The following is an 11,707-nucleotide window of genomic DNA, read 5'->3' on the forward strand; positions in this document are numbered from 1 at the left end:
GATTTAATAATAAAGAACAAATTCAATCATTATGACAAATTTTCTCTCAAAACATTGTTCGTCCTTCTTATTTTGCATTTATGGGGTTCTTTATCACCTCTACTATTAAATGTTCAGTACTTTCTTACTAGAAATCAATAAAAATAAATGAATTTATGTGACATTAAAACAAAGTAAGTGCTGAAATAAATATATCTAGGGGCGTTTTTAGAGGATAAATTTTTGAATTACAAAAGTGAGAATATCTAATGATCCGAAATCAATAATTCACTTCGGATAACTCACTTGGAAAACCAATTCTGAATTGAGTTTCGAGCTAGGGAAAAAATATAAATGATACTAGAAATTAATAAGTAATAAAAAAATTAAATTAAATAAAAATAAAAATAAAAAAGAGAAAAAAAACAAAAAAAGAATTAAAGAAATAAAAATAAAGAAAAAAGAACATAATAAATAAATAAGATAAAAAAAATATTTCGGTTCATGAATTAAATTTTTTTTTTAAAAACAATTCTTTTAAAAAGCAGTGTCATTCAGTTCACAATTCAATTTAGTTCTTTTGATTCATTTACATCCTGGATTGACAATCACTAATCAAACTAGTAATCTTTTGAAAAAAAAAAAAAACAGAAATATTATTGTTATTGTTGTAATAGGAACAGTATTTGGAGCAACAATCCGAGTAGTTACAAAAATTATTAATATTATGAATTTCGTCGACTGGATTGGGTATTATTATTTATTATATTGAAAAACGTGTTAATTTTTTAAATGACACAACTTATATCATTTCACTCTCACAAAGAGGTGAGACCCACACCTTTATTTTTTTTTGCCAAATCTTTCATCCTTTATCTATCTCTTTCTCTCTCTTAAAATGACACAACTTTACATCGTTTAAAATGATACACACTTTACCGTATTATATTTGTTGCTAAATATATCTATCCCAACTATCATTTTTTAAAAACAACAAATTGATAGGATGTATGGGAATGCATCAATTTAAAAGTTAGATGATGCTATTAAAGATAACAAATTCACATGGCATCATAATATTTCAAATAAAGAGCAGAGGAAGTTATTAATTAAATTATTTTAATAAAAATAACTGAAATGGTAATGAATCTAGAAACATTTAACTCATAATATGAAGTTTGGGGCCAATACAGTTGCTATAACTAAATATGGTCATTGACTTTGGTCAGAGACTTTTACGTTTGACAATGTTCTACCGTTGTTTTTCTTTTTTCATTTTTCCCTTTACTTTGACTCCTTTGGCAGTTACTTTATAACAGTGCAGTAGTTTGTTTTTAGAAAAATATTTTCGGTGCTCTCATTGTATTTGATACATCTTTTTTCAAAAATAATAAAAAGTAATATTTTTATAATATTTTTGTCTTTATATTTATTTTCATCCATATCTCATATATTTTTTTTTTTTAGGCAAGAAAATGTACTCTTCAAAGGGAAAAGATATTATACTAACCAATTAGTGTTATTATCAATCAATTTCACCGTTAGATCGATTATATTGATCCAACGGTTATATTTATTTCTATCTTTGTATGGTTATGATTTTCTATATTTAATACTTTATATTTATTTTCATTATATGATTATGATTTCCCATATTTAATGCTTTCACATTAAATATAACATTAAATATGGAGAATCATAACCATACAAAGATGAAAATAAATATAACCGTTGGATCAATATAATCAATATAACGGTGAAATTAATTGATAGTAACACTAATTAGTTGTTACAATATCCTAGCCCTTCTAAAAACTTTTTCTTCTCCTACTTAACCAAAAACATAAGAGACCCACCAATAAAAAATAAAGTAATGGGCGGGTTTTTTTTTTATGTTTGTGCAGTAAAACATACCTCTTGTTTTTGTTACCCTTTTTGTAAAAAATAAAAAAGAAAGATAATTAATTTGATTAGAAAAAAAAAAAAAAGCATCTCTTAAACATAAAAGTTAGATAAAGATTAGTGAGAATACAATTTTATATTATTTTTTATTTTAAATTTAAATTCAAATAAGTTGAATGAATGCATGTATAGTGATAATTTTCTGATAAATGCTTTGAGAAAACATATTCCTGATGACTCCAAGCATATTCGTTATTTTGTATAGGTTTGAAATTGAATTGAAGACCATTACCTAAAAAAGATTCCAATTTTATGCCCATACGTTGTTGCTAACTATGAGCCATTCAGGGAATCAGTCCAGAAAGAGTTTCCGGTTAGACATAACGGTAACACAGAGATTAAAATTTAATTTAACGACGAGGTAATTAACGATGCGTGAACGCGCGTAATTAAATTAAAAAAAACAAAATCAACACCGAACTAACTAAAAACAAACCAAGGTAATAACCCTAAACCTAATTCACCAACACTTTTCCTATTTAAACACGCAAATCCTTCTTCTTCTCTTTACCCCTCTCTTTCTCTCTCTCTCCCTCTTCCTTTCCTTTTGTAACAAACAAACAAGGTTCTCTGTGTCTCTCTACAATCCCTAAATTCGTTGTGAATGCTAGAAACCCTAAGCAATTTCATGCGCTCCCTTTTGCCGTCGAGGGCGAGCGCTCTTCTCATCCCTGTTTCCCCTGCATCTGCTTTCGCATTCGGTTCTTGCAAGCAAGCCTGGTACTATCGCTGCCTCGGCGTCGACCCGTGAAGATTTTGTTCCTCCTCGCGGAAAAAATCGGACCCGATTTTGTTCATTTCTTTGTTTTCCCCCAAATTCGATTTTTTTTCGTTCTTGGGTCCCAAGTTTTTTGATTTGTTTCTTCGGATCGGCGTGTGTTTTTTGGGTCTCTGTTTTGCGATTTTATTTTTGGGGGATCGTGAACGATGTTGCTGAACAAGCAGAAGAAGAACCAGAACGCGAATGCGAGGAGGTTGTTGATCAGCATCAATGTGCTGGGAAGCGCTGGACCGATTCGGTTCGTGGTGAATGAGGAGGAGCTTGTGGCGGCGGTCATCGACACCGCCCTCAAGTCCTATGCACGTGAGGGAAGGCTTCCCGTACTGGGAACTGATATCACCGGTTTCGCCCTTTATTGCCCTCATGTTGGATCTGATGGTAACTTTTTTTTTTTTTTTTCTCTCATTTGCAAGTTTTCATCTTTGTACCAATTTGAATTTTTCACTTTGCAATGGTTTTTGTGTTTTGATGGTGTTACAGCTTTGGTTATTATTACAAATTGGATTGGAAAAATTTTTTGTGGTTTTTTGGGGGGATAATTTTGGATTTGTTTGAATATGAGAAGCTCAGCTTCTCTTTTTGTGATGGTTCTGAATTGTGTGTTTTGATGTTGTTGCAGCTTTGAGTCCGTGGGATACAATTGGATCACATGGGGCTCGGAATTTCATGCTATGCAAGAAGCCACAAACATCTACGAGTGCTGCTGCAGATGTTGATGGAGCTGGAAGAGGGACTGCACCACTTTCACGAAGGGGGAGTGGGAGCTGGAAGGCTTGGTTCAACAAGTCCCTTAACTTGAAGATTTCTTCCCATTGATCAATCAGATTTTGAATTGTGGGGAATTGAATAATTATTATGAGGGAAATTCCACTTTTATGTGTTCCTTTGTGGTGGTTTTTTTTTTTTTTTTTTTTTTTTACTGGTCGTTTCTGTTCTCGCTAGCTAGAGAACTCTTTTAGGAAATTAAACTTCGTTGTTTAGGTTTGATTTTGATGAAATAAAGTTTAGGCTTTGGTTGCTTTCCTTTCCTTCAGCTTTATGCATCGTTATTCCTGCTTCTTTCATTGTCTTTGAATTTGAGACACGGTAAATGTTGCCAGAAACTTTCCAAGGATATTCTCCTCATGCTGCTCTGAAACGTGTGAGTTGGATCAATTGAATAAAGTTTGGCGCAGTTGATGGTTTGGAAATTCAAAATGTATGCTTTTAGTCAACACAAGTGACAGCGGGAAACTTTAATTATTTACATACATTACATATTGGAAGTCCCTCACCAGATTGAGGGAGGGATGAATCATGAACTAGTGCAGTATCACATATCTTGTTTTAGCATGACTCAGGAGGATGGATCCCTCCTATCTTATTTTAATATGAAAATATCATGCAAAATATCTTAATTATTGACATACTAATATACAAATATCTTAATTATTGACATACTAATATACTTTTAATAATGATGTTAGTAAAATGGGAAAAAAAAAATAAAGAAATTGCCATTATAATTGCTGAATTGTTGATTTTTTAATAAATGACTGAGGTTATGAACTCTATGAATGAGTGATTGAGATTGAAACTTTTCATATAATGTCAAGGAGGGACTATCAATCTCAAGAGAGAATAGATCCTTTTATATTTTATTTCAGGACGATTTATGACAATAGATCCCTTTATGCCTTAGTCGTATGAAAATTTTCAGTCACTAATTGATAGATTAACATCACAATTAATATAAAAGAATTAATATCACAATTTCAATGACGAAAAAAATGGTCATTATTATTGTTGATTGTTAATTTATGAATAAATGAATGACATCTTTCATATAATATGCTTATATTAAAACTAGGACTTAAAGAGGATCTCATTCCCCCCGTGTCACACCTAAATCTTAATCACTCGTTTCCATTGGAAACATATTCTGAGTTAGTGGTGTGTGCATCGTTTTCTTTGGTCTTGCATTCTAATGCCATTCTAGTGGCGTGAAATGTGTGGTGATATTTGGTTAGAGCCTAAGACACCATTCAATTATTAATTTAAATACAGCGATGTGCATATCAAGTATATTTTTAATCAGCTGTTGCTGAACCGAATATGAATAGACAACACTGGGAACAATCTTTGTTTTTATCGAACTTATTCAATTCCAACTTGGCCACAAGCTGTATGTATAGGAGGTTCCTTAGCGGCTTTTCTTGGACAGATTCTAGCAGTTAAAATGCTTTCCGTTGTTTGTAATTTGAGTGTTTTTTTTTTTTAATTTGGTACAATGTATTTGGATGCTTTTGTTTGGCCTATTTTGCCCGAATATGAAGGTAGCACAGACTAGCTAGAAGCTTGCATATTCTATTAATGTATTCTATATACTTCACATATGAGGGTACAATGTTGTCATGCATGGTTCGGTCATGTGCAAAAAGGTGTTTCCAGATGTGGAAGTATAAAATTAGAACCCTTTATTTCTTAAACCGGGCATCTCTTAAATTTTGACGGGTGTGATTCGATCCTGATATTGATTGGCCCAGAGAAGAGAACTAAATGAAAAGCTCAAAGAAGAGATGATTTCAAAAAAGACTTAACACTGATTTGAGAATCAAGAAAAGGATGAGGACCGTCCCCCATTGCACGAAATTGTTATTTATTTTAACTTGTGATGCAATACGCAGTGTCCTCTTCCCCTCTTTCTACTCGTTGATAATTCAAATCAGACTTGAGATTGGGGATATGTGACTAGTTACGGGTTGCTTTCAAAATATTAAAGTGTGTGCATGTGCTTGATTCCGTTATACTTGCACTATGAGTCCATCCTTTCGCGGATGATGATACACGAATCTTTGACAATGATATTGTGAGATGAGGAATGTTTTTCTCTTTATTGGCCCATGAATACATAATTAAAAAAAAATAACATTTACTTATGACATTTACCTAACATTTATTTTATATCTTCTTTTCTTTAAAAATGACATTATCATACTAACCTAGAAAAAACATGAATTTGACACGACACGCAACACGACATGAATTTTTTGCGGGTCATTTTTTTCCAACACAAAGATGACACAAGTTTTCTTACAAGTCAACTCGAACATGAATTTTCGTATTGTGTTCGGGGTCGACCCGCATGTTATAACATATTTTGACACCTCTATTTATTATATATTATGTTAGAAAAAATATTTTTCCAATGAATATAGATAAAGTTAACTCTAGTAATCCACAATGATGTCATTATGGGGTTTAAGGAAAAAAAATAGTGAGTATTTTAAAAAATTTAATATTCTCTTTATATCATAAATTTTATTAAAATACCCTCTCTCTTTTTTGTTCAAACCCGAAAATGTTATCATTTGGGATCAGTGTCGGACTCAGAAAAATTATTTCATGTCCGCACATTAAGTGGCGGGGGAGGAGTTGACTTACTAATGCAGGAAAAACATAAAGGGTGAATAGCAAGTCTAGGCAGATAGAAACATAAACTAGTAAAAAATGATGTATAAATTAAGGGAAAATGTGTGTCATTTTAGAGGATATAAAGTTGTGTCATTTTAAGTGAGAGAAAATGATAGATCATGGGGGAGAGAGTGGACAAAAAAAGGTGTGGGTTCCACCTTTTTGTGAGAATAAAATGACACAAGTTGTGTCATTTAAAAGGACAAATATTTTTCTCATAAATTAAATGTTACTAGTGAAGCAAGTACGATAGTGAAGCTATGTCCAATGAATGTTGAGTTGAGCGATTGAAGTGTGCAAACCCAGAAAATAAAGTCATCCTATCTCTTCAGTTACTACCTGAAAAACAGTATTATGCCATAAGAATTACTGACATTTAATCTCAACACAAAAAAATATTTAACATCTGCATTGCAAAATTAACAGTGACTAATATAAATATTGAACCAAGAGACAAATAAGAACATGCAACAAAGAAGAAAAAAAAAAACTAAAATCAAAATTTTATGTCCGCAAGTGCGGACATGCATACATGAATCCTCCGGTGTTTGGGATTAAGAGATATTAATTCCTTATTACATTTATGGTGGATCCAATAAAAGGGGTCAATGAGATTGAAAAAAGCGTGATATATTAAAAAAATAATGTCATGACATAATAGTAAATAATTTAAAATAAGGTTGAATATTTTTTATATTATAAGAGATAAAATTATCTCTTATGTATACATAAAAATGTGTAAAATCCATATAAAATCTTGTGATGAGGAGATAGAGAAAAAAACATGAATCTGACATAATAATTTTCTCTTATAAAAAAACATTAAACCCTTTAAAAATTGTGGTGGGTTGATAGTTGTGTACTTGTGTCTAATTTTACAACCAATATTATTCGAATGTGATAAAATAATATTTTTTTGAAAAAGGCCGGAAAAAGTGTTTAATAAAAAACTGCCTTATTTTGTTAATTAATATCCGATAGATATTAAAATATTTTTTAATTTTTGCCGGGAGATAGTATAAAAAGTTTGAGAAAAATGTTTATCCTTTTAAATGACACAACTTATATCTTTTCACTCTTACAAAGAGGTGAGTCTCACATCTTTTTTTTTTTTTGACAACTCTCCTCCTTTATCTATCCCTTTATCTCTCTTAAAATGACACAACTTTACATTCTTTGAAATGACACAACTTTACATCATTTAAAATGACACATATTTTTTTTCAAAAAGTTAATTTCAAATTGTATTCTGTAGTTAGATGTCATTGTCTTGAATCAATGATAGGATCTTCTTGTTTGTGTTTGCTCCATTTGTGCATTAATTACTTCCTGTATTTATTTATTTTTGGCCAAGCTGACCAAAATATAGGCTACATACAGTATATATAGGAGATAAAATTATTTTTTTGAGAAATATTAATATCTTATTAAATGTAGAGTAAACACCTTTTTTGGTCCCTGGCAATATCTACGAAATCTTTTTTAGTCTCTGACAATAAAAAAGGACCAAATTGGTCCCTAACAGTATGTAAAAAGGGCTACATTAGTGATGGAGGAGTTGACATAAAGACTAATGTGGCCCTTTTTTTCATAATTTTAGGGACCAATTTGGTCCTTTTTTATTGCCAGGGACTAAAAATAATTTCGTAGATATTGTCAGGGACCAAAAAAAGTATTTACTCTCACATATAATATCAGTCTGCAGTGTATCTAACCTTTATTGTAGTGGGACTGATTCTCCAGGTCTACCATGCAATGGAAAAGGTTTGGAATTTATATTGAAAAAAATTAGTCACGGTTTAAATTGTGACTAATTTTATAGGACTGATTCCTTGCTCTTTCTATGCCATATTCCTACGAAAATTTTCAAAGACGACATGTGACGCTAATCTGATATGAATGAAGTGCGAGACTTATTTCATTAGATTGATATTATTTTTATAAACTATATTGTTTGAAAAAAAAGTTTTTAAAATTGCTTTAGTTTGATCGAAAAGTCCAAAATTTCAATTGTTCACTCATAACTTCATCCACGGCTTCATATTATCAATATCAAACATATTATCAAGCACTATAATTTTTTTTATATATATACATCAAGCACTATAAATTGAATTCTATCTTATAGCGGAAATCTTATGTAGGCAAATGATAAATCTTTAGTTTATCTTGTTTTATAAACTAAAATAATATAAATTATCAAGTTGAACAAGTCAAAAACTAGGGTTTTAATAAGATAATCATGAACATTATCTGAAATTTAATTAAATGAATTATCTTTGTTATTTTGAAGGGATTTTAAGATAAAGGAGGCAAATTTGAATATTGGAATCACAACTAGAAGAGATGATAGATGAAGATCAAAACAAGAAGATTTGAAGATCTTATTAAGTTGTTGAGAGAAGAGGCTTAAGCCCCCATCTTGAAGCTTAAGCCTCCTAAACAAGCAAATAGCCTCTGCCTATGGGAGCTTAAACCCCCATTTCGAAGCTTAAGCTCCCTCAAATCGCAAAAAGTCTCTGCCTCAGGGCGCTTAAGCCCCCAACTTTGGGCTTAAGCGCGATGCAAGAAGAAAATTCCAGCTCGAGGAGCGCGCTTAAGCGCCCTCCAGCGCGCTTAAGCGCCCCAGAAACCCAACTTAGGCCCAATTTGAAGTATCCATCTAGGGTACGAACTCTTGGCCAATAAATAACACATTTGGGGGGTCAGAATACATAACTTTTCATATTGAAAAACAACTCTTGGTGCTTGGAGGCAGAGGGAACGCGGAGAAACACTCGATTCATGTTCGTGAGCGACGGAGACGGATCAACATCAAGTCTGCACTAGAGATATTGAAGATTCACCAATCACATATGGAGTTTAGGGGAGCTTTTATATTGTCTTTTGTTCTTGATTTTGCTATGTCCGACTAAATCTTTAAGTAGTTAGGGTTAGATGAAATTTAATCAATTTATTATGCTTTGAACAATTCGTATGTTAATTTTCCTTTATATCATGAATGAAATTATCTGTTTTTAATGCTTTATATAGGCTTGAATCTTATATAATGATCATAGGTAAATGCATGACAATATTTGAATGTTGGTGTGTGATCCTTATCTGATAATTTCATCGTACGCTTTATGATTCTAGGGATAGACATAGAGTTTGCGTAAACTTTAAGATTCTTGAACTTAATGCTTGCATTCTTGGGGAATAACTGGGGAATTAGGGTTCTTGCAAGATCGTGAAGGTTTAGAGTAACAAAGAATTGAGCCCTAATTACATGCGAAAGAATTGATTAGATTGATACTAAGGACGATTAACATTAAGAAAGAATTCAACCGTAATAAAGAGTTTAAAGGAAATCGAACCCCTGGGTACATTCTTTTAAAACAGTAAATTCAAACTGTTAAAAAATTTAATAGGTCAAAGTGTCTGACCAAGATCGATCTGGAACAAAAATCGATGGGCCGTGTTGTATCTAAAACAAAAACTGAGGTGTAATGCTACATTTGAAATAAGAATAGAAGGGGCCAAACTACCACGGTCTGATGGAGCCAGGTTACATTTACCCCAAATAAATCCAGTGAAAATTTTGGCTAAAATGTATTTATTATAGGTAATGTAAGTGTCATATTACATGTCATACTATGGATATAAAAATACGTGACATTTATATTAATTTTTTATTATTTTTTTCAATAAAATTTATATATATATTTTTTTGGTAACCAAATTTATATCTTTTTATTATGTGACATGATACTCATATTTATCGTTAATTATTTGTAGGGTAGCCAACCGAACGAAATCAAAGAAAAGAAAGGTACGGTACGCAAATCCCTTGTACCTGAAATGCTTTTTTATGTGTTCTCGATGTACTTTTTATGTATCTTCTGCAGTCGTGTGTCCTTTTCTTTATTTAATAAGGGAACTACTTCAGATATCTATGTTTACCGACCAAGAATAATTTTTTGGGGTCCATGCAAATGCAAGTAAATGTCATTTGACAGACATATACATCAATTTTTTAGAGAATAAGTTTTTTTTTTCTTGTTATGTTACTTGTTTTAAATGTTTTACTTAATATACTTTGGCTATTATATACAATGATTGTTGGGTCAAGTCGGATCCTCTGAGTCAATTGTGCAAGCAAAATGATAAAATGCAAGAGGAGAGAGATGAAAAAGAACACGGTCAATTTGTTTAACGTGGGAAAACCTTCTTCCCACGAGACATTAGTTCAGAATTAAACTTTCACTATAAGAATAATGAGTTACAACAGTCAAACTTTCTCGGTCTTTCACTAAAGGTACAATCAAACCTCACCTACAATGATGATAATATCAAACTTTCCTAAAGAGGTCTCACTCAAACTTTTCTTAGAGGTATTCAAATTCTTTTTCATCATATTACTAAACCTCACACATTATAAGCTTATATAGGGGAGGGATTGAACCACTCAAAGGATGTGTCTCTTGAGCCTCGCACCTTCATTTATGGAGAGACATTGAACCACTCAAAGATTATGACCCTTGAACCTGAGCCTTGCACCAAAAATAGATAGTTCCAACCTCTTAAAACTTGAGTCAAGCATTGAAGAAGGAACAACTCTCAACAATAATTTGTATTATCTACAGTTTTTTAAAACGGTGACAATTTATACCCACTAGTTTGAAGGAGAGTGATGCTAATGGTGGTGGTGCATCTGCTTGCAATATACTCTTCAAGCTTACCATTTATGATGGAATGAGCACTATTATTCTTTCAGCCTACCGTCTCGCCTTCGCAGCGGCTACCACCATTATTCCCCTTGCTTTAATTTTTGAGCGGTAAGTGTTTATTTTGCAACTTGCATAAATAAATTTTGTATATTAATTCAATCGTATTACTAATTATTAATAGACAATTATTATGATTAGATATCATGCTTAATGATGTGACTGCTCTAATATAGTTAATTTAAATTGAAAACAAACAAACAAACATTATAGTTTCTTGAAACTTGGGCAATAGATTAACTTGTCCTATTGGTTTTGCATTTGTTTTCCTGCTATACAGGAGGAGACCAAACATGACTTGGAAGGTGTTTGGTTTGGCATTTCTCAGCGGATTGTTTGGGTATGTATTACGTAAATTCTATGTCACAAATTTCATCGTGTACGTACTTTGTTAATATTGATGATTCATTAACAAAAGTTATATGAATATATATATTGTATATATAATGGAACAATGGAGCTTTATTTCAAAACTTATTCTATGGAGCCCTGACATTTGCGCGAGCAACCTTGATGTCCGCACTATACAACCTTATTCCTTCCATCACCTTAATCTTGACCATTTGCTTCGGGTACGTTTACTCACCTTGGCACTATACTTCATCTTCTTTCTTGAATTAATGTTAAAATCCCATCAAGACTTGGCATGATGAACAAATAAACTCTAACTAGGGCAACCCCAAATCAAGGCTCCATAGAATAAGTTTTGAAATAAACTCCCCTGTTCCATTATATATACAATATATATTCATATATCTTTTGTTAA

At 31.9% G+C, this 11,707-nt stretch overlaps 1 protein-coding gene across 1 annotated transcript; it reads left to right on the forward strand.

Moving 5' to 3' along the window:
• Window positions 1-2,464: 2,464 nt before the first annotated feature.
• On the forward strand, window positions 2,465-3,759 carry LOC133285292 (uncharacterized protein At4g22758-like). The gene is made up of 2 exons (XM_061482509.1): window positions 2,465-3,100; window positions 3,342-3,759. The coding sequence occupies exons 1-2, from the start codon at window positions 2,869-2,871 to the stop codon at window positions 3,536-3,538; spliced, it is 429 nt and encodes a 142-aa protein (XP_061338493.1). The 5' UTR covers window positions 2,465-2,868; the 3' UTR covers window positions 3,539-3,759.
• The last annotated feature ends 7,948 nt before the right edge of the window (window positions 3,760-11,707 follow it).

The sequence above is a fragment of the Gastrolobium bilobum genome, unplaced genomic scaffold (genome assembly GCF_033153095.1).
Source record: "Gastrolobium bilobum isolate Gb01-03AN ecotype WA unplaced genomic scaffold, APGP_CSIRO_Gbil_v1 utg2703, whole genome shotgun sequence".
Lineage (NCBI taxonomy): Eukaryota > Viridiplantae > Streptophyta > Magnoliopsida > Fabales > Fabaceae > Gastrolobium > Gastrolobium bilobum.